We start from the raw sequence: 24,583 nt of genomic DNA, 5'->3' as shown, positions 1-24,583 counted from the left end.
TGTGTTTATCTGTAGTTTGAGTGAAGAGCCATTGTTACTCCCTGGCAAGGAGAGTTTGTTTTCCGTTTAATCAATACTTCATAGACACCGAGCTTTGAAGACATGGCCATGGCAATTAGACACAACCTGAGCTTTGCTCTGCTAAGGAAGCAATATAAATTTAAAGTTGCTCATGTATTCCAATTTTTGAATAACTTCTGAAATCATGACTTCATCTGTAGTTAATAGCATTTAGATTGTTCAGAGTCCCCAGGTTCCTTGAGCTCTGGGGAATTGCCATTGAACAGTTACATGCCTTCTAACTGTGATCTGCCCAATTCACACCTGCAGTAATAGGCTGACTACCTGTGCTTCCCTATACAGGTTGCCAGTGATCTTTTCTTTCAGTTTTCTAAGATACAAGTATAAGATGTCTTGTTAAACCAAATTTTCAAGACATAAGATATCTTGCTCAATTTAAGAAAGAAGCATGGATGTCTTAGGGAGTTACAGTCTTGTGTGCTACTGGGAATCTGCAGAGTATGTTTCTCAGGGTCCTTAATTGGCCTACATTCTTGAACTAAGGCAGTTAATAAATCTTTTCAATAAGTTTCCTCCACCTAGAAATTTAAATCAAATTAAATTTCTAACTCTGCAGCAGTTTTTCTCAAATATTGCATTAATTGGTAATGGCTAAGGGCATGGGTATTTTTTAAAAGCCACAATATTATAATAATTTCCTTCAATCAAATCCCATGGTGAACTAGACATGAAAAATTCATGGCACAAACTCTTTGATCAATGATGGAGTGGTAACTGTTAAACATAATAGACTACTGGTTCTCTGGAGTCTGTGCAGCTCTGAGGACAGCAGCACACTATGGCATTTTAATGCCTGGCCTCTGACCCGTTGTAGGTAGCCTGTCTACCACAAGGTAGACTCAGCTTCACTATGTCTAAACAAACTTGAAATTCCTTGCTGTAAGCCCTGTCAGTTTCTCTGCCAGGCCAAATAGGTCAAAATTCTTTGGCCAAAGATTTCCTATGACCATAAAATGAATGAAACATGGGTTCCGTTTACTGTACATGCTACTTCCTGGATTGTCAGTTACACAGTTATTGCATTTCTTCCTTCTGACCTCATATATTCTGAAAGCCTTAGTGCCCTTCCCTAGATATTACTTAACATCATGAAGTTGTAATTATCCAGGTATGTTCTGTGGACATAGTTTAGCTTTTAATAAACATGAGTCGTAGGATTGGATGGCTAACTAGTTTCTAACCTGAATCCTTACTGAAAGATACTGACCACCATGGTTTTCAAAATGTGCAGGAAGATCTTTTGAGAGAGGACGAAAAGGACAATAAAATTTTGCTTTTTATTTTTTCCTTACTCTCATGATGCTTCTATTTTATGTATATTTAAAAACACATATAACATGTAAATATAGTAATATATGTTTATAATGATGGTAAGGGAAGCGGTCAACATATTTTTAACTGATGGGAATGTGTGTTTCAAAAACTTTGAAGACCACTAATCTATCTTGTTACCAGAATTACCTTTTTAAATAGAAATCTGGACTCAATATTTCCCTACTTAAAAGCCTTTGATTGCTTCCTGCTGCTCACAGGATAAAGAGTAGTCTACTTAGCATTATTTACAAGGACCTTCTCAAAATAGTCTGTCTGAACCAGTGCTTCTCAAACTCAGTGATGGAAGATTAGGGTTCCCCTCCCCTAGTCTTTCAAGGACTGACATTTTTATGAAATTATTAGAAAAATGAACTGTCAGAAAAAGGAAATTACAAAAATAAACACAATGTAAGTTGTGTTTTTTATTACTAAATTTAATAGACCTACATGACTGCCACATTCCATGGTTTCTAAATGCTTAAGTACCAGTTTTGATGCTTATCTCTGTGGGTGAAGCATCAATCCACGGTCTACACATGTAGTAACACTGGTCTGAATTACTTTTTGCCCTTTCTGCTGCCTTTAGAGACCTTATAGTAGTTCATTTAGAGCTAGTTACTAGTCTTACTGAGAGTCATACACTTTTATACCTGTATGCAGTAATTCTCTGATTGTGGTCTCTAGACTAGCTGCACTAGGATTACAGGGGAACTTTGTTAGATATGCAGATTCTCAGAGTTGGCTTAGACATACAGGATCAGAAACACTAGGAGTGGGACCTACAATTTGTGTTTTAGCGATCCCTCAGGGTGATCCTAAGGCTCACTAAAATTTAAGAAGTCCTTAACTCAGGGCACCCTATATGTCATTCAAACTGGAACCCTTCTGAGAATGAAATGGACTGCTACTAATAAAGATGCTGAGTAATCTGAGACTATTTTAGGCAAATGAGCACAAATGGTCATTCTGCTTTTATATTCCATTCTTTTTCTGAGAGAGGTCTCTAGTCTGTTCTCATTCCAGCATTCCCAAACTTCTGTGGGCAGGGCAGTCACTCTCCTTTTATGATTTCTCTGAGCACATGGTCCAGTTCAGTTCAGTCGCTCAGTCATGTCTGACTCTTTGCGACCCCATGGACTGCAGCACGCCAGGCTTCCCTGTCCATCACCAACTCCCGGAGCCTACTCAAACTCATGGCCATAGTGTCGGTGATGCCATCCAACCATCTCATCCTCTGTTGTCCCCTTCTCCTCCCACCATCAATCTTTCCCAGCATCAGGGGCTTTTCCAATGAGTCAGTTCTTTGCATCAGATGACCAAAGTATCAGAGTTGCAGTTTCAGTATCAGTCCTTCCGATGAATATCCAGGACTGATTTCCTTTAGGATTGACTTGTTGGATCTCCTTGCAGTCCAAGGGACTCTCAACAGTCTTCTCCAACACCACAGTTCAAAAAGCATCAATTCTTCAGCGCTCAGCTTTCTTTATAGTCCAACTCTCACATCCATACATGACTACTGGAAAAACCATAGCTTTGACTAGATGGACCTTTGTTGGTAAATTAATGTCTCTGCTTTTTAATATGCTGTCTAGGTTTGTCATAGCTTTTCTTCCAAGGAGCAAGCGTCTTTTAACTTCATGACTTCAGTCACCATCTGCAGTGATGTTGGAGCCCCAAAAAATAGTCTCTCACTGTTTCCATTGTTTCCCCATCTATTTGCATATGGTACACACCCTTGCTATTGTATGTATATGCCTTACAATATAATTATCCTATTGTGTTGTCATTTTCTTGCTATATATCTATCTTGATCTCTCATTAGGCCATCTTAGCCATTTTGTCCCTTTTACTTTTCAAGTTATAAACATAATACATGCTTTTTAAATAAAAAAAAACAGCCCTAGTATTTATAAAGTACAGGTCTAATTTTTTTATCTCCCCTTCCTCACTTCTTCTTCCCATAAGTTATCATTATTATATTGACTATCTTTCTAAATCTAGAAAACAAAACATACACCAATATATATTATTTTCTTAAAAGGGGGGGAAATAGTTCATATATCCTGAAACTTATTGTTGTCCTCATTCGGTGTGTCTATTAGATAATGGGGCTTCCCAGGAAGTGCAGTGGTAGGGAATCTGCCTGCCAATGCAGGAGGTGTGAGTTTCAGTTCCCTGGGTCAGGAAGATCCCCTGGAGTAGGAAGTAGCAACCTATTCCAGTATCCTTGCCTGGAAAATTCTGTGGCCAGAGGAGCCGGGCAGGCTACATGCAGTTCATGGGGCTGCAGAGTCAGACACGACTGAGTGACTGAGCACAAATGCATGGATTAGCTGGTGTTCCTGTGTTAACACAAAGGGTCGAATTGCCCTCCTGTGAATGTGAGCTCTTACCCAACACCAAACCTTAATTGTGATTCTGAGGTTACAGGCAGGAAAGAGGAACACAGGAATGAGGCACAAAATTCCTTTCTGGAGGAGCCCCCAGCCAGTAGACCCAGCTTCCAAAGAATGTCACTTTTTCATACAAGGACATATTATCAGCATGCTTAAAATACCTCCTTACACATAGACTGACGTTAAGTTACTTATAAATGTATTTCTAACAGACTTTTACTGCAATTTTTAACAGACTTTTACTGATATTTTTAATGTGTTGAGTAAAATTCAACCTAGGAACACATTATTTTTTGTTTTGTTTGGGGTTACCCGACCAGTTGTGAACAACATATACAGAAACATTTTCTTAAAGGAAGCCTCTTCGGTTCAGGGAATCCCAAGATTTATACTCCATTAGTTCCCCAAATAGAAAATGTCCTTGTGATTACCTCCCATCTTCCACCCAGCTATGCTCTATAAATCCATATGTTCTCAGATTATTTACAATAGCAATTAAGACAGATCAGGTATTTCCTGATATTTTAAAATGAGAAGCTGTGTTATCTATTAAAACCTTTTAGCTTGTTTGCACAGAGGAGGTCTGGTATCAATCTGGGAATCCCTCGATGAAGGATTGAGCCACAGGCTTGCTGAACTATTACCCACTCATTCCTGTTTCAATACATTTCAACCATATTCATTATTTTAATGACTGATTTTGATAGTTTAATTTTTCCAGGAGTTTTATTGTTAAAAGCAATGCAGCAAATATGCTTGTACATCGTCTGTGTGCCTTTTTGTCTCTCCTTTCTTTAGGAGAGACACTCAGAAGTTAATATTCTGGGTAGAAGAGAATATGGATTTAATATATTGATAGATATTGCTCAGTCACTCTCCTAGAAGATTGTGCAGATTTATATTCCCACCTGTTTTTCTATGACATCTCGGGTACAAGCTATTATTAGAAAAAAATTCCAATTAATATAAAAAGCAGCACTTCATAGTTTTAGCTTGCTTTCTTTGATTTAGAGAGGTTGATGTACAGTATTAATGACCACAAAGCTGCTCTTGTCCACTCTTGAACTAAGTGCTGCTACAGAAAAGGACAGTGGTATTGTGACTACCCTTCCATTATTCACATTTACCTGTCAGTGCATAGTTTTAAGGGCTGCATAGTTGAGATGCTGAGTACATCAGATGTTTTTCTGTGATGCTCTGTTCACATGGAATCCAGTGAATATTTTAATGGAATATAGGAACCTTTTATCAATGCCAAAAGCATCTCTTACTGGTTTTTAATATGTTTTCTTGCTTAATGACCTTGAGTTAGAAGATAAAGATTGTGTTCAGAAGTGTATTCAGAGATGATGCAAGAACAGTTTGACTGTGTATTACTCATATTTCTTAGATGGTTCATTTACAACAGTGTACCATTGTGAAAGTGATACACTTTCATAGTGTATGTGATATGAAAGTATCACAGTGAAAGTGATCGCTATGGTTTGTTTTGTTACGTTTTTTTGTTTAAGTGACCACTGTGAAAGTGCCATTTTCAACAGAGAAAAGGGTTTGCTAACATCTTGAGGGTGGTTTTTTTTTTTTTTAATTTATGTTTGGCTGTGCAGAATCTTTGTTGTTGTGCGGGCGTTTCTCTAGTTGTGGCGCGCGGGGATTACTCTAGTTGCAGTGGGAGAACGTCTCATTGCCGTGGCTTCTCTCGTTGCAGAGCACCAGCTCTAGGGCATGCAGGCTTCAATGGTTGCTGCATGTGGGCTCAGTAGCTGCATGGCTCCCGGGCTCCGGAACAGAGGCTCAGTAGTTGTGGTTCCTGGGCTCAGCCACTCCAGGGCGTGTGGGATCCTCCTGGCCCAGGGATTGAGTCTGTGTCCCTGCATCGGGAGGTGGACTCTCCCCCTGAGTCACCAGGGAAGTCCTAACTTTTTGAGTTTTGATTACATTTTAGGCTAGTTTGAGCAAATCATTGGAATTAAAAAAACATTATCCATGGACAATGCCAGATTGGGTGATTATCATTTGATGACTAGTTTGGATTTTTTCCCCTAATCTCTCTAATATCTTCTTTATCCGTTATTTGGATGTTCTCTTCCAGCCTAGGATCTCTCTCTCTCTCTCCTTTTTTTTTTAAATCAACTTTCTTTAAGTATAACTTACATACAATAAAAAGAACATTTCCATCACCCCAAAAAAGCTCCCTTAGATATTTTCCTAGTCAACTCCTTCCCACTGTGCCCAGGCAACCATACCCTTTTTGGTCTGTTTCTTTTCTCTCAACACTGTTTTTTGAGATTCATCTTTCTTGTGTGTGTCAGTAACGTTTTCCCTCTTTATTTCTGGATATTCTATTTTGTTTACATATCTGAATTGATTTATCTTTTCATCTGTTATTAGACATTTGGGTTTTTCCGGTTTGGGGCTTTTATAAATAAAAATGCTGTGTTGTTGCTGTTTTTCGGCCACATCCTACAACTTGTAGGATCTTAGTTTCCTGACCAGGCATTGAACCCTGGCCCGTATATTTTCACTTCTGGGTGAGTATTTAGAAGTGGAAATGTACTGGGTCATACAGTAAGTGTAATTTTAACTTCCAAAAAGCGGTCAGTTATTCAAAGTGTCTGTGCCATTTTATGTTCCTACTAGCAATGTGTCAAAGTCCCAGTTACTTCACGCTTTTGTCACCATTTACAATGATCTGTTTTGCTTTCTAGTTTTAGCCGTTTTAGTGGCTGTGTATGGCTTTTAATTTGAATTTCTTGAATGAAATCTTTTGATGGAGAATATTCTTGAGGTTTTCTTTGACTTTTCTATAGGACTGTAGAATTGTATACACTAATGGAAAATAATTTTTCTGTTATATTTAAAATTTTTTCTTTAGGTTTCTTTAAAAGTGATTGAAGACAGTAATTCAAAATGCCTGAAAATCCTGCTACAGGTAAAGTAGATATATACTTCTTTCACTAAATTAATTACTCAAAAATGGAATGTCAGATGGGATTTAACTTGTACTCATTATCCTTCTTAAAAAAGATAAACTGCAGGTCCTGCAAGTTCTTGATCGCTTGAAAATGAAATTGCAGGAGAAGGGTGACACTTCGCAGAATGAAAAGCTCTCTCTGTTTTATGAAACACTAAAGAGCCCCCTTTTCAACCAGATACTCACACTTCAACAGTCCATCAAGCAACTGAAGGGGCAAGTAAGTTACCCATCAAGGTTTTACCTGTTGCTATTATTCAAACCAGCAAAGAAAGAAAGAAGGAGATAGATACAGTCTACTCTTAATTCCACAAAGAGACTGTATTGGGACTTGTGTGCAGGTAGCATTGGCATAGATAGTTTAAAAATATTGATAATAAGTTATGTGTTTGGCTTTGGAGTCTGGTTTTTATGCTTTTTTATGTGAAGTTCAGATGCTTTGAAAATTCTCAACATTTCCTTCCGAATTACAGGACACCTAGCCCCTCTGCTTGGAGAGACGTCAATTAAGAGTTTTATCTACTCTCCTGGTTGTTCTATTTTGGGGTCAGGGATGGCAAATTGATTTTAAATCATCTATTCTAGAAGTTGAGCTTGAATAGCAGCTATCTTATAGATTAAATATGGGCAAACTTTTAAATGTAGTTGAAGATAATATAGCAGAGTTGTTATGTGAAAATTAACAGAATTTGGAAAAAAATCCTTTTTGCTGATAAACCCAAATGCCTATCCATAAATATTTAGCAAGTGATTTTTCTATAACTAACTAAGGATTAAATTCTGCACATATGTCTTCTGTGAATTACTTTCTCTAGATCAAAATTTACACCAGAATTTTAGCACTCCCCATATTGAAGCTTCTCTATTCTCTGATAATGGAATGAGTACATCACAGCAGTGAATGCTATTGGTGGCAATAGAAGTTGGGAAAGATCACTACAAATCTATCACTCATACTGGACTAAAATTGGACTTAAGCAACTGCTCCATCATAATGACAATCTTTTATGTTTATTTAGTGTGCAGTTATTACATAAATAATCATATTTTATTCATTCAGCTATAAAATCCATGTGATTTTTCATATCTGTGTTTTCATAGAGTTTTTATGGGTGTTGATTTTTTACTGTGAGTCTTATGGCATTTGTTCTTGATATTTCCTTTGTTCCATTGTGTTGGTACTTGTATCAGCCAGTGATATTTTTAAATCAATCCATTAATTAATTTGATTGCACCATGAGGCATGACAGATTTTAGTTCCTCGACCAGGGATTGAACCCATGCTCCCTATATTGGGAGTGCAGAGTCTTAATCTTAACCACTGGACTAACAGGGAAGACCCTCAGCCAATGATATTTTAAAAGTTAACCTCTATTTTTCTTTTTCCTTAATTATTGAATCCCCCCACCTTTTTTTTTTTCTTCCCCACTAGTGTTTAAGTGGCTCTGCAATACATTTGCTACTAATCCTTGTGTGCTTCAGTTTCCATGTTCACAAAATGAAATAAGAGTATCTCTAGGGCTATTGTAAAGATTAAGCGAGATATTGTATAAGAGTTTTGGTATAGTAGTTTACTTATAGCAAGCACTTAATAAATGCTGAGTTATCTTTGAATATACTACCTGCAGATCTTTTGTGTTTCCCCACATGGAAATGTATGAAAGTGAAAGTTAGTTGCACAGTTGCCTCCAACTCTTTGCGATCCCATGGACTGTAGCCTGCCCTACTCCTCTGTCCATGGAATTCTCCAGGCAAGAGTACAGGAGTAGGTTGCCATTTCCTTCTCCAGGGGATCTTCCTGACCCAGGGATCAAATCCAGGTCTCCTGCATTGCAGACAGATTCCTTACCAACTGAGCCACTGAAATGTATAGATAAATGCAGAAGGGCTCAGGGTCTAACATGCATGTTTGTGTGACTGGACATGTCTGTGTATGTAAACTATAATGAGCTACATTACATGCTATATTAACCTGAGATAACAGTAGAAGTCAGGAAATGAGAACAAGTTAAACATTTTGTATAATACCAAATAAAACATTTATAGCTTTATAAACACAGATTCATGTATCTTATCTTATTTCTTTCACATGTATATATTTAGCATGCCATTATACATGTGAGAGATAAAATATAATATTTAATAAATAGAAATACTTCTTGTCTGTAGGTTTCTATTGGTAATTCTCTCTTGTTTTCTCCAACAGCTCAGCCATATACCCTCAGATTGTTCAGCCAACTTTGATTTTTCTAGGAAAGGGTTATTGGTGTTCACGGATGGTGCCATTACTAATGGGAATGCCCACAGGTCCTCTAATAACTCGACTGTATCTAGGTTATTTTCTTGGACTCCAAAGTCAGGAAATGAAGATTTTAACTCAGTCATACAACAGATGGCCCAGGTAAAGTTATATCTTGTCAAGGGACTCTTTAGCTTTATTTCTCTTGTTGGAGGTTAAAAAAGAAACCTACACTCACACTTTTTGCCTCTAAAATGTGTTACTCTGTGTGTTTTGTTTGCTTGTGTTTTTATGTTGTTAGGAAGAGTTGATACTATTTTCTAATCTGTGAGCTGGAAATTTGTTTAAAATTACATAAGAGAAATATCCATGTGCGTGGCGAGGATAGTTTTTAAGACAATGACTCCAGTCTGACATATCTATACACTTGTAAGGAAAGAGATTCTCACAGTTTTGCTCCTAGAAGGAAAAATAATATGTCTGCTGAAGTGATATAATTCCTTTGAAATTATTTTTAATTTTATATCAAAACAGAATTAATGGGAGTTAGAACTAATATAATTTGGAAATCTAATGTATATAATTTATAGTATATATAAAATCCAAATGTAATTTGGAAAGTCTAGGAAAACATTTGAAAGAGTAATCCCATTTCATCCTTAATATCTATTAAAATCAAATGATAGTTGAATTTTTAGATGTGCTAGTTTCTTTTATTCACCTTGCCTTCAAACAAGTACCCTAAAAAATGAAACTTGAGTTTGAAAGTTGAAAAGAATCTATTTAAGGTATGATAGTTAAATAATGTTCTACACCTAATTCCTTTTTTGATCTAATTGCTCTATCCCCTTAATTTGGCTAATAATTATTTTTATGTGATGCTTTTCTTAGTTGATTACGTTTATGAAGTTCTCATGTAATAAATTCAATTATTCACCAAAGCAATAAAATACTTGTTTGTCATAGGCAGCCCCATTTGAATGGTGTCCTTTCTGTAATCTTTTGAATTAACCTAATAAAATATTAATTTATCACAATAGAATTAAAAACAGAACCCTAAAAGATGCAGCTGATTCTGATTTAGTTCTCAACACTAGAATATTTTTTGATAAGTCTAGTTTACTTTTCTTATTTAAAAATAAGAATATTTTGCTTCAAGAGAATTTAGAGAAATTCATTATAAAAAGTAATTTAGAATTTACTATGGAAAAAGACATTTTTTCTCAGGAATTTTCATCTAGCTTGGTATTCATCTCATACTGTGAATGAAGTGTGAAACTATCTCTCCAATTCCCTGAGGTTGCAGAACAGTGCACATGCCCCCTTATGTTCTACTGAAAATAATCAAGTGAGAGGATTTCCAGAAATAAATAACTCATTACTGAAATGCTGAGTTTATTTGGTTTCCTAGAAATGACTTAAGAGAAGCTGTTTGGGGGCTATTTACAAAATAGAAATGTTAGTTCCTTAGAAAGGGCAGGTTGGTTAAATGTAAATTTCATTGACTTTTTTTAAATCCCCCTTCATTAGGGCCGGCAAATCGAGTACATAGATATAGAACGGCCCTCAGCTGGAGGCCTTGGATTCAGTGTGGTGGCCCTTAGAGGTCAAAGTCTGGGAGAAGTCGACATCTTCGTGAAGGAAGTGCAGCCAGGGAGTATAGCTGGCAGGTGAGGAAGCATGTTCATTTTGCTTTTTGCTAATATTTTCCTAACAATTCTGAAAACATTAAGGAGAATAAGAAACTACTCATACCAGAACAGTAAACGATAGCAGCTAATGCTTTCCTCTTCTTATGCATTTTTCAGGCCTTTTGGAGATATTCTTACGTATACTTGTGGCATCAGTCTAGCTAGTAGTATCATTATTCCATTTTATAGATATGAATGTTCAGAGAAGTTCAGTGGTTTCCCTATAGTCACAGAGCTATTAATGCTGGAACCTTGATGTGGTTCTCAGACTGTCTGATGGCAAAGCTCGTGTTCTTTCCATTCCATCACACTCTCTCACAACTGAATGTGATACAGCAATGGTTTGATCAGTAAGATGGGCATATTGAAATTTACATTCTACATATTATATTATTTATTAAACTTGAGATAGTAACAACTTTTTTATTGGTCATAACATGCTGTTTATTTCACTTATTGTCAACAAAAATCCCTCTGAAGTCTGTGTGATTCCCCCTCTGCACTTGTGCCTGAGTTTTATTTTTTTAAGGGTTATGTGTAAGACTTGTATTTTGTCTCTACTTGATTTCAGCTCTTCAGTTTATTACTTATTTAAAAAGCACACTATTCATTATATGATTACTTTTTAAAAATATATATTAGTATTACTGTTGCCTGTTAGAAAGCTAGCAGCAGTAGCATAACTGTTACAGAAAATTCTGTCAATAATATATTTTTGGATTCATGTTATCCACATATTGGGGATCAGTTCTAATCTCCTCAACTGAAAATTCAGAAATGATGGATTTTTATGACCTTTGTACCTTTATTCTACAATCTAATGGAGCATTTCCTAAAGTTTGTTCTGAGAAGTTATAGCAGTAGTCAGCTATATATTTATTTTATAATATGCATTTATTTTTGTCTGGCTTCTTTTGTTCAACATTACGTTTGTGAAATTCATCAACATGGTTGATTGTAGCACTGTTCATTCATTTTCATTGTTGTATAGTATTCAGCTATAGAAATACACCATGATATATTCATCCATTACACTTAAATTTTTTTTTAAATTTGTTTTTCATTGTGTTGGGTCTCTGTTACTGCGTCTGGGCTTTCTCTAGTTGTGGCGAGCAGGGGCCACTCTTCGTTGGGGTGCGTGGACTTCTCATTGTGGTGGCTTCTCTTGTTGCAGAGCATGGACTCAGGCTCAGTAGTTGTGGTGCACAGGCTTAGTTGTCCCAACATGTGGGATTTTTCTAGACCAGGGATCGAACCTGTGTTCCCTCCACTGGCAGGTGGATTCTTAACCATTGGACCACCAGTGAAGTCCAGTAATCAGTTATATTTGAGAAACTCAATCCTGTGTTTGGAGATTAGGTATACATACTTAGGATAATCACATAATTTATTGTCCAAGTTGGGACATTTTGGAGAGTTAGAGGCTGTGCCATTAATATGACACTGAGACAGCAGGTATAATTAGGACTATTCTGGCAAAGCGAGGCAATCCAGCGTAAACTGGACTTAGAGTCACTTGACACTAGCTTCTTTAAGGCTATGAAGTCCCTGGACAAAAAGCCTACTTAACTTTGATTGGCTCAAATTTTCTTTTTAATTTTTTTTGACTTAAGAATCATTATTGGGATATAGTTCACATAATGTAAGCGTCACCATTTTGGGTATAAAATTCAGTGGTTTTAGTGTACTTTCACTGCTGTTAACCATTTCGTGGTCCATTCTTATGTCTCAGTTACTCTGTACTAATAGGTCTGTAAGTACAACTTGAGGTGAGCGCTTCTGAAAAGAGGAGTTTCATATTTGAGTGTGCAAAGACTCGTCACCACAGCTAAATAGTCAGGGGGCTTCCTGGAAGCAATGGTGCTTAAGGGAAATTTGAGAGGCAACAGTGGAGTATCCAGAGGGCAGAAGGTGCCGGGGAGAGGCATAGACAATTTGCCTGTAGCCCTGAGAAGAGGTGGAACATAGCTCCTATCTTAGGAGTGTGTCTGGTGTTTATCTGATGTGGGAGCTTAGTGCAAGGCAGTGCAAGAAGTCTCTAGAGAGAGGTAGAGACCAGCCATGCAGGACCTTCTGGATCATTTTAAATGGTCTTTCTTTCTTCTGAGGATTCTCCACATGGAACTGGGTTATATCAGGAGCTTACTGAACATCCTTTGGCTCTTGAAGTAATGGAAATCCATTATTTTTGAATGTTGCAGTGGAGAGAAAAGAACTGGTCTCACCTTGAATGCAAAGTGCGAATTCATTTATGTATATAGTATGAGAGAGTTAAATGATAAATAATAGTAGGAGTAAAATGAGTTCAGCTTTAGAATGCATCAAAATAATATTTTCCAGAAGACTTGTGCAGTTTGTTTATTTTGGGTTAAGTTTATATTCCCGAGGCAGACACTGACTGGAAAGAAAGGAGATGTCCTGGAAGGCTACTGGGTAGAGGAAAAGGTAGATTAAAATAGAATTGATTTCCAGAAAATAGAAAATTTGAGTGGGAGTAAATTAAGGACCAACTTATTGCAAAATGAGTTATTAATATATCAGGGTCAAAAAGATTCAAGAGTAACTCATTCATTTGGGATTAATTAAGAAATTTCCCTTAATGAATAAGCTGTGAGTAGGAATTTAGGTGAAGAACTTAGAGGAAGGAAGATGTGGGAGATGGGAAAATGGAAGGTGATTCCTGGATATTGTCCTGGAGTGGTCATATTTAAAAATAAATCTTCCTTAAAAAAAAAAAAAAAGATTTCTTCAGGACTAGGGAGAAGTTCACAAGCCACATTTTCAATCTTAAAAATATATATATATTTCAAAATTATGAAAATCATTATGAAAGTAATACATGGCTATAATATAAAATATAGAAATATATTAACTCCTCCTCCTACACACCAAAAAGCTCCCGGACTTTGACTACCCTGAGACAACTGTAGGAAACACACTGGAATGTTTTTTTTGGCTGCACTGTTTCACTTGCGTAATGTTGGTTTCCCAACTAGACATTGAACCCAGGCCACAGCAGTGAAGAAACTGTCAAGAAATTCACTAGCACATTTTATTTTTATAAAAACAAGGTCTTAAAATATGTACCATTTTATATCTTATTCTTATTCTCTAACATAACATAAGCCTTTCCTAATAGTAATAAAAGGATATATATATATAAGCAACATTTTTAATGCAATGTGACCTATTGTAAACGCCACCCACAATTTTGGCATCAAAAATTGAAATACCCAGTTTGTTAGTTCCAAAGGAGAGTATAAAACATATGAGTCCCTCTTCTCAGAAAATTGAAAATCTAGTCGGTAAGGATGTAGCTAGCTCTGTGGACAGCATACTTGGTAAAAATGAATGCTCAGTGAGTGATAAGCAAGTAGCTCAGAGCATCATGATAATGAGAGGTGAGTGATGAAGAGACAGGAGACAGAGGCAAAGACACTTCGCTGCAACATGGAGGGTGGATTGAATTTGGCTGAGTGGAATGGAAGGGCATTAGTGATGGAGAAGACCATTTACACAAAAGCAGGAAGTACCATGTTTGAGAGGAAAAGAGTAGATCAGGATAGTTGGAAAAGGGGTTTATATAGAGAGGAAGACAAGTTGGAAGAGTACTTTGGGGCCAAATGTAGTGGCCAAATGTAGTGGTCAAGTTTACATTGTGTCCTAGAGGTCAGGAGCTACCGAAGTCTGGTCCTTGATGAAGTTTTGCTGAATCTTCTGTTGTGACCTGAGAAAAGCATAAGGGTGATATAATGGAATTTTCATAATTCTAAATTTATGAATTATACTTCTCTGTTCCGAGATGAATCCCTTCTCAGAGAGATTTTTACTTTTGAAGGTTAAAGAAGTTCTTTTATGAAACAGTCATGACAAAATTCTTTCCTTTGACTCTCTCCTTATTGGTCAACAACCATAGACAGTCATTATATACTTTTGAGATGAGAAATATCAGCACAGTTCAGTTCAGTTCATTCACTCAGTTGTGTCTGACTTTGCGACCCCATGGACTGCAGCATGCCAGGCCTCCGTGTCCATCACCAACTCCTGGGAGTTTACTCAAACTCATGTCCATTGAGTCAGTGATGCCATCCAATGATCTCATCCACTGTCGTCCCCTTCTCCTCCCACCTTCAATCTTTCCTAGCATCAGGGTCTTTTCAAATGAGTCAGCTCTTTGCATCAGGTGGCCAAAGTATTGGAGTTTCAGCTTCAACATCAGTCCTTCCAATGACTATTCAGGACTGATTTCTTTTAGGATGGACTGGTTGGATCTCCTTGCAGATTCAGCAAAGGAGAGCCTAGAAAAATAAACCTTGAGGAATTTTGCAAATCAGGCGTTAGGTATTAGATAAGGATCTCAGTTAGATGGTTGACATTGAGAATAGAAAGGAGAGATGGGTGGATACAAGAGAGATAAAGATAAGAAGGAACTGTGGAGATAATGAAGAGGAGGAGGGATGTTTAGGAGATAATGAAGTCATATATAGTAAACCAGAGTAAATCCTACTCTTAGTATGCACTTTAAGAAGTTACAGAGTATGGTTTACAGTCAGACTCGTTAGATAAGATGCTAAACTCCCTTTAATTTCTTACATGTAAAATTTAACTAAGTACTTGAAAAGGTGATTGTGAAGAATAAAGTAGATAATGCCTGTAAAGCATTTAGCAGAGTTTCTGGCTCCTAATAAGTGCTCAATAAATATTAACTATATTGAACATTTCTGGAGGAGGGCATGGCAAGCCAGTCCAGTATTATTGCCTGGATAATCCAATGGACAGAAGAGCCTGGTAGGCTGTGTAGTCCATAGGGTTTCACAGAGTCGGACAAGGCTAAAGTGACTTAGCCTGCATGCATATTGAACACTTACCATATGTAAAATAGATAGCCAGTGAAAATTTGCTGTATGATTCAGAGAACTCAAATCACAGCCCTATGACAACCTAGAGGAGTAGGATGGGATGGGAGGCAGGAGGAGGGGACATATGTACTCAGTTCAGTCCCTTAGTTGTGTCCAACTCTTTGCGACCCCATGGACTGCAGCACGCCAGGCTTCCCTGTCCATCACCATCTCCAGGAGCTTACTCAAAATCATGTCCATCATGTTGGTGATGCCATCCAACCATATCATCCTCTGTCATCCCTTTCTCCCGTCTTCAATCTTTCCTAGCATCAGGGTCTTTCTGATGAGTCAGTTCTTCGCATCAGGTGCCCAAAGTATTGGAGTTTCAGCTTCAGCATCAGTCCTTCCAGTGAATGTTCAGGACTGATTTCCTTTAGGATTGACTGGTTGGATCTCCTTGCAGTCCAAGAGACTCTCAAGAGTCTTCTCCAACACCACAGTTCAAAAGCATCAATTCTTAGACACTCAGCATTCTTTATAGTCCAACTCTCACATTCATACATGACTACTGGAAAAACCATAGTTTTGACTAGACGGACCTTTGTTGGCAAAGTAATGTCACTGCTTTTTAATATGCTGTCTAGGTTGGTCATAGCTTTTCTTCCAAGGAGTAAACATCTTTTAATTTCATGGCTGCAGTCACCATCTGCAGTGACTTTGGAGCCCAAGAAAATAAAGTCTGTCACTGTTTCCCTTGTTTCCCCATCTATTTGCCATGAAGTGATGGGACCAGATGCCATAATCATAGTTTTCTGAATGCTTAGTTTTTAGCCAACTTTTTCACTCTCCTCTTTCACTTTCATCAAGAGGCTCTTTAGTTCTTCTTCACTTTCTCCCATAAGGGTGGTGTCATCTGCATATCTGAGGTTATTGATATTTCTCCCTGCAATTTTGATTCCAGCTTGTACTTCATCCAGCCCAGCATTTTGCATGATGTACTCTGCATATAAGTTAAATAAGCAAGGTGACAATATATAGCCTTCACCTACTCCTCTCCTGATTTGGAACCAGTCTGTTGTTCCATTTCCAGTTCTAACTGTTGCTTCTTTACCTGCATACAGATTTCTCAGGGGGAAGGTCAGGTGGTCTGGTATTCCCATCTCTTGAGGAATTTTTCAGTTTGTTGTGTTCCACACAGTCAAAGGCTTTAGCCTATTCAATAAAGGAGAAGTAGATGTTTTTCTGGAACTCTCTTGCTTTTTTGATGATCCAACGGATGTTGGTAATTTGATCTCTGGTTCTTCTGCCTTTTCTAAATCCAGCTTGAACATCTGGAAGTTCACGGTTCACATATTGTTGAAGCCTGGCTTGGAGAATTTTTATTACTTTGCTAGGATGTGAGATGTGTACAATTGTGGGGTACTTTGAACATTCTTGTGCTTTGCCTTTCTTTGGGATTGGAATGAAAACTGACGTTTTCCAGTCCTGTTGCCTGGAATTTTGCTGAATTTTCCAAATTTACTGGCATATTGAGTGTAGCACTTTCACAGCATCATCTTTTAGGATTTGAAATAGTTCAACTGGAATTTCATCATCTCCACTAGCTTTGTTCATAGTGATGCTTCCTACATGGTCCGCTGGAGAAGGAAATGGCAAACCACTTCAGTATTCTTGCCTTGAGGACATATGTATACCCATGGGTGATTCATGTTGATGTATGGCAGAAACCAATTAAAATAAATTAATTAAAAAATATTAACTATAATAATGCTTTTTTTCCTTAAGATTTTGCTAATTTCTTTTTTAAAATATCCTTTTTTCCTTGGTTAGCAGCTGGGAATTGGTGATGGCAAGGAGATAAGGGCTCAGATATAGATTTGGAAATAATCTCTCCTGCTTTTCAAGGAGAGTTTGGCTTCTATTGACGAATGTTGGAGAAGTAAGGGACAATGGAAATGGGGTGAATCTGCTAGAGTGGAGGTTATTGGTGACCATATAGCCCTATATGTTACATGTAGAAGTCAGATTGGAAGGAGTTCAGGGGTACAGGGTGGTGCCACAATGAGGACAATGCCTATACTTGCAAAACTTTAGCACTGGGTCCTATACATTGTTTTGCTTATTTTCCAGCCAAATGGCTTTTAAAATGGTGTGGTGTGTAGGGATGCACTACTTAATTGGTTAATTAGCTAATAAGTGCTTTGATGAAAAGCTCTCTGAAGAGCTCTGTTACATTATGCAATTAAATATTTCAATAATTGTATTAAGTAAAGTAGTACCATAAGGTATAAACTACTTGAATAATACATTTTGAAAATCAGGGTATTTGGATGGGAGGGGGGTTTGGGGGAGAATAGATACATGTAAATGTATGACTGAGTCACTTTGCTGTCCACCTGAAACTGTCACAACGTTGTTAATCAGCTATACTCCAATATAAAATAGAAAGTTAGAAAAATCTGGCTGTTATAACACTTAATATTTTCTTCTATCATCAAGGGATCAAAGGTTAAAGGAAAATGATCAAATATTGGCTATTAATCACACGCCACTGGATCAGAACATTTCCCACCAGCAAGCAATTGCATTGTTACAACAAACCACTGGATCTTTGCATCTAGTCGTGGCCAGGGAGCCAGTCCACACAAAAAGCAGCATTTCTACCAGCCTACCTGATGCAAATCTGCCTGACACAGTGAGTTGCAAATTTGGAAAAATCCTTAATTTTGAATCATACCTTTGTTTTTTAATAAGTGTAAAGATATTTAGAAGATGTCAATTTACTTGTCATAGTTCAAGAAAGATTACATCTTCAAAGACAGCATCAGCATGTTAAACAGGATAGCTCATGAAGAGTTTTTGTTGTGTTTTTCAGTGTCCTCTGATTCTCCTTGTTTAAAGTTATTATTTAATGTAGGGAGTAATTTGTAGTATTGGGTGTAATTTGTTTGGTAATGAAAAGAGTTCCTTGGTCATGTAACTACTTAATTAATTAAGCTGGGAGTTTTTATTAGAGATTTACTATGAATATCTTAAGATTTGGTTATTTGCTTCAAAAACATTATTTTTATAAATTGGATTTTTTATGACTAGATTATGGATACTGCACAATTACAGAAGTATTTTTTTTTTTTTTGCATGTAAGGATGTGAACTGAACAATTTAAAAGGATAAAAGTTTAAAAAACATAAAAGTTTATTTTCCTTTGGGAATCTTTAAACTTGCTTTATAACATTTCACAGATTTTGATCTACATCTTCAGAACACAATCTAATAAATCTTATTTTCTTATAACACTAAGTGCTGGCTGATTTATTTAATTTTCATTCATTAGGAAAAAGAAAAAATAGACTTTCTGTAAACAGTACAAGGTCACAACACTAATGTACAGACATTTTCCCTATTGTAATCAGTAATATTTATGCAACACAATTTACATAATAAATGGAATGAACAAAGTAGGAAGTTGCTTAGCACAGTGGTTAAGACTAAGGAGTCTGGAGTCAGGCTAAGGTGGGTTCAAGTCCAGCTCTTACTTCATAACTGAGTCTTACCGGGCAGATGCTTTGGGTTCTTCACACTTCAGTTTCATCATCTGTTGCTTGGAAGTAATAACAAAGTGTCTAGTTCACAGAGATGTTGTCTAGTTCACAGAGATGTTGTGAGGATTAAATGAGACTGCATTTAATGTGAGGCTTAAATGAGAACGCATGTGAAGAGCTAAGCACAGTGCATGGGGCAGGATATTAACTGCTGTCCCTAATTCAGGCATTTTTAGCAAACATCGTTGCTTCCTGGATACTAGATATTATTCTAGGTGTGAATCTATTAGATATTCCTGATAACTCTGGTTGTTTTTAACATTGTGTAATAACTTTCCAATTTAGTATAATAAAAAAACTAAGTATGTCCTAATGTCTTGAGGGGTAGACTTTTGCTCTGCATGTGGATTATGTGGATTTAATGTATACTTCTGATGGAGTCTGCTGTTAGAGGAAAAATGCTTATGTCTTTTAGTCTGATTTGTATAATCCTTTTGCCAATACCTTCAGTTGGGTCTACATTTCTTCTCCTTCAGAGTCTCTTCAATCATTCTGGTCACTCTGTCCTTCTCACCATCTTATGCTTCACACTGCTGCCAGATTAATCTTCCTAAATCACTATTTTGCTCCTGTTTCCTGTTTTAAAACCTTCAGTTATTCTTCTTATCTAAGCCTAGCTTTGTTCTTAAATTTCCCTTTTGCTTGAATGTATTGTTTCTCTGTAGAGCAATTAAAATGCTGCCTTTTCCTTGAAAGTGTCATTCACTCAGTCATGTTCAACTCCTTGCTACTCTGTGGACCATAGCCCGCCAGTCTCCTTTGGCCATGGAATTCTCCAGGCAAGAATATTGGAGTGGGTTGCTTTTTTTCCTTGAAGTCTTCCATAATTTTTCATTGGATTTGACCTCTTGTCTCTATGGCCCTCCTATCTTTATAATATTTTATGATTCTCTTTTAATTCAGATAAACACATGTTTATTGGTTCCTACTAGGTGATTGGCACTGTGCTAGGTATCAGACATAGGGGAATGTGGCAATGTGTTTCTGTCCACTTGGAGCTACAGTGTCTTATGATCCAATATTCTGTCTTACATTTTAATTGTTTATGTTTTAGTTTACCTCTCCACCAGATTATAAAATCCTTAAGAGGATCTCAGATCCTATAGAAATCATCTCTGAGTTGCTAGAAAGTTGACTTGATTAATTACATGAATGAATATTTTTTTTTTTTGGTATATCTGTTACTCTAATAATTACTGTATTGGTAAGCAATGAATGTGTGTGTTTTTACTAACACTTTGGTTTTTGCTTGCTATTGCTTTGTAGATTCGTTGGGGCCATATTGAAGATGTTGAGCTCATTAATGATGGCTCTGGATTAGGTTTTGGAATCGTTGGGGGAAAATCAAGTGGTGTCGTTGTAAGAACTATAGTTCCTGGAGGATTAGCAGATCGAGTAAGTTGATCTTCTTTGATTTCATTTTGGTTTTATACAATTTAAATTGTATGGCTTAAAATGTAATTATATAACGTGGATTACTAGAATTATGATTCTGTGACCAGAATTTAGGGATAGCTAAAAATGTTTTTTTCTACAAGTGTTAATGTGTACTCACTCTGCTTTATTTTAAAAAGCTCCTAAATCAACATTTTTGGGTGTGTGTGTATGTTTTTTTTTTGTCCTGTGATTGACAGTCATCTTGACTCTATCAAAAGACAATATTTTTTATTGAAAGGAATCATTAATGGGTATTGCATTCTGAGTATCTATGTTATTTTCTCCCTGTGTATCTTTCAAGGGTGTAAATGTTAAGATCAGATAGTACAATGATTACAAACTTTTATCCCAATATTGTATGAGATAAATTTCACTGAAATTATAATTTTAAGTATCAATAAATGTGAACATACAGAGTATTAGTAAAAAACATATAAAATATCAGTAAAAATGAACTGCCTGTGCACATATAGCTTTGAGGCAAACTTCTCAGCTCCCTATTTCTAGTCAAGATTGTTTCTCCTTATACAAACTGTGGAGCTACTAATATTCCTATTATTCTTTCAGCAGCTAAGTTTATTTATTTAGCATAATGGCTTTCAGAGTTTTGTCTGTGGGCCCTGAGGGTCCCTGAGTTTCTTGCAGGGGTTTATAAGATCAAAATGACTTACATAATGATGCTAAGATGTATTAGCCTTTTCACCGTGTTGACATTTGCACTGATGATGAACAAGCAGTGGTAGACTAGACCTGCTGTTGCCTTTGTATATATTAGAGCAATGGCACCGAGCTGTACTAGGAGTCATTGCTTTCTTCTTTACCATGTGCTTGCAACAACAAAAAAAATGGCAGTTTCACTTAAAAAAGTGCAATAAAAACTAATTTAAGTAAAGTTTGACCTTTAAGTGCATGTCTTTTCAATACTGTGCTACAGAATGGAGTATACCATATAGCACTTCTGCCATATACTGAAGTATGGTGGTTGTCTTCAGGAAAAACATTTGTGAGACAAACTGGCCACTTTTTAATATGGAACAGCATTTTAATTTTTTAAATGTATTTGATTTTTTAATTTTTTGCCTTTATTCACAAAATTTTTTGAAATTTAATTTTTTTGAGATATATTATTTTAGTTTTAGGTGTATAGAATAATGATGTGATACTTCTGTATATTATGGAATGATCACCACACTGAATCTAGTTAACGCCCATTACCACATAGTTACAATTTTTTTTCTTGTGAAAAGAGCTTTTAAGATCTACTCTCTTAGCAGCTTTCAGGTATACAATACAGTACTTGTGCTGTGGTTTACATCCCTATGGTTTACTTATTTTATAGCTGAAATTTTGTTTCTTTTGATCTTCTTCATCCATTTTGCCCACCTTGCACCCTGCCTCCCCAGCAGCTGCCAATCTAGAATGTCATTTTCTTTTTTGAAAGAATAACTGATAGAAAAATTATTACTCAGGCTTGGCTATCTGGTAGATGTTTCCTTGAAATGAATGAAGTAAGCCTGTTACTTAAAGGAAAATAGCTAACATCATTTGTTACTGATGATAATTTGAATTTTCAAGCAAAAATTAGAATTTTGGAAAAGATTTCTCTGATTAGATTCTTAGTGATATTAATAAATATGATTTTTTATATTAAATAATGTATTGATCGTTTGTCAGTATTTAGAAAATCTGTATAGCTATGAGTCAGTGTACATTGAATGGCAAAATAATATATATATATAATATATATATATACAGAATGGCATAATAATAGAATGTATAGAATGTATATAGAATGTATAGAATGTACATTGAATGTACAGAATGGCATTCTGTACAGATGCCATTATATAGCATGTATAGAATGGCAAAATGTATAGAATGTATACAATGGCAAAATATGTATAGAATGTATAGAATGGCAAAATAATATATAGGTAAAAAAAATCCATTCAAAATTCAAGATTGATGAATAGATTTTAATTAAACATTATCTGAAAACTTGATGTTTCAGATTCCACACTGCAACTAATCTTTAAGAAATCATCACTTGTCAAGTTTTGGTGTGTTATCAAAGAATTAGGCTGAAAGGGCTATGGAAATACTCCCCCATTTTCTAAACATATATCTGATGAAGGCCAAATTTTCTTTGTATACTTCAACCAGAGCAACACATTGCAACACACTGAATGCTGTAGCAAATATGAAAATTCAGCTGTCTTCTTTTAAGCCAGATACTAAAGAGATTTGTAACAATTTAAGAATACTGTTCTTCTCACAATTTTTTGTTTGTTTGTTTTAGAAAATAGAATTTTTATATAATTGGGCACCAGAGTTTAACCAAGATGACATATAAAGTGTAACCATGGTACCATCTATCACTACAGTCAAGATAATGAACATATTCATCACCCACAAAGATCTATGCCCTTTTGTAGTTCCTATTCCTTCATCCTCAATTATTTTTGAGTGTAAAGGAGATCAAGAAGGTTGAGAATGGTCATTTTATGGGTGTTTAAAACACATTTATGGCATGAAACAAATAATAATCTGTTGGAGTCCTTTAATGGAGTGGACCCTGGTGGTATGGAGTCGACGATAAGAAAATAAAAGAAAGAAAGAGGCTGATATTCTCTGGTTTACGCACAAGACCAATAGGGCCTCTTCGCTCCAGAGAACTAGCCTGAAGGAGAGAGAGATGAAGAAAGACACAGGGACCCGAGCTCTGATGGAACAAGGGTGTTTTATTCAACATACTGTGGGTATATATACTGTCTTACAAGGTAGCTTTCTCTTTCCATGTCAGAAAGGAAGAGGGTCTTAAATAGTTACTTTTCACCGTATGGAAAAGCTAACGAAGGAAATGCATGCATTCCTCAGTCCTGGGAGTGGCTTGCCCGCTCCTCTCGCACCTGCATTCAGGAGCTAATAAGGAACAGAGAGGATTTATGCAAGACAGAAAACAGCACACAGGAAGCCTCCTCTTAAATGCTCCTTAACAATAATCTTTAAGGGTTTTTTTTTTTAATTTAGCAACTTAGAAAGAGATGAAATATTGTGAAATATTTTGGCATCTTTTTCCACTCAAGCCCCCTCCTTTCAGTTCAGTTCAGTTGCTCAGTCGTCTCTGACTATTTGAGACCCCATGGACTGCAGCACACAAGGCTTCCCTGTCCATCACCAGCTCCTGGAGCTTACTCAGACTCATGTCGATCGAGTTGATGATGCCATCCAACCATCTCATCCTCTGTTGTCCCCCTCCTTTAGATATTTTAATAGACTTATTTGCTAGAGTAACATTTTTCAAGATGCAAAGTGGTTCTTTATTATTAAAGAACAAAGGGTCAAAGAAATTTAGAAAGTACCAAGTTAAACACAATCAAGTAGATTTCTTTACTGTAAGAATTATCTGAGCTATTAAATACTGATGTATACTATGAATTTTCACAAGGAGAATGTGATGTGCAGATTTTCCATTGACAGCTCTATTAGTAAAGGCCCAGGTTTGATTTTCACCCTTTCTTGGAAGGGATTGTTGCTGTTTCGGGTCTTCAGAATGGGGTGGTCATGTGCCCATCAGAGTCATAATGTAGAAGTGAGTTTTTATGCTGCTGCTGCTGCTGCTAAGTCGCTTCAGTCGTGTCCGACTCTGCGACCCCATAGACGGCAGCCCACCAGACTCCCCCGTCCCTGGGATTCTCCAGGCAAGAACACTGGAGTAGGTTGCCATTTCCTTCTCCAATGCATGAAAGTGAGAAGTGAAAGTGAAATCGCTCAGTCGTGTCCGACTTGTAGTGACCCCATGGACTGCAGCCTACCAGGCTCCTCAGTCCATGAGATTCTCCAGGCAAGAGTACCGGAGTGGGGTGCCATTGCCTTCTCCAGAGTGTTTATGCTAGACATTGTTATCTGCCTAATATACAGTATCCGTGTATAATTCTTAAAACAGTCATAAATTTTATTACCAAATTATAGATATGGAACTTAAGAAATTGCCCAAAGCTATTGATG

At 36.7% G+C, this 24,583-nt stretch overlaps 1 protein-coding gene across 5 annotated transcripts in view; it reads left to right on the top strand.

Moving 5' to 3' along the window:
• The window catches only part of PATJ (PATJ crumbs cell polarity complex component), a 359,039-nt gene that overhangs the window by 6,060 nt on the left and 328,396 nt on the right, over window positions 1-24,583 (top strand). For all 5 annotated transcript variants that reach the window (XM_081486637.1, XM_081486635.1, XM_081486634.1 and 2 more), the window contains exons 2-7: window positions 6,667-6,723; window positions 6,819-6,985; window positions 8,972-9,166; window positions 10,535-10,674; window positions 18,036-18,231; window positions 20,405-20,533. In XM_081486637.1, coding sequence (XP_081342763.1) covers window positions 6,702-6,723; window positions 6,819-6,985; window positions 8,972-9,166; window positions 10,535-10,674; window positions 18,036-18,231; window positions 20,405-20,533 — 849 coding nt within the window. In that variant the 5' untranslated portion in view covers window positions 6,667-6,701. The remainder of the gene's footprint in view (window positions 1-6,666; window positions 6,724-6,818; window positions 6,986-8,971; window positions 9,167-10,534; window positions 10,675-18,035; window positions 18,232-20,404; window positions 20,534-24,583) is intronic.

This window comes from Giraffa tippelskirchi, chromosome 5 (genome assembly GCF_054371585.1).
Source record: "Giraffa tippelskirchi isolate mGirTip1 chromosome 5, T2T-mGirTip1v1.2.pri, whole genome shotgun sequence".
NCBI classification, from domain to species: domain Eukaryota; kingdom Metazoa; phylum Chordata; class Mammalia; order Artiodactyla; family Giraffidae; genus Giraffa; species Giraffa tippelskirchi.
Note: the sequence above shows the minus strand (reverse complement) of the source record. Positions and strands in the feature narration are given on the sequence as shown.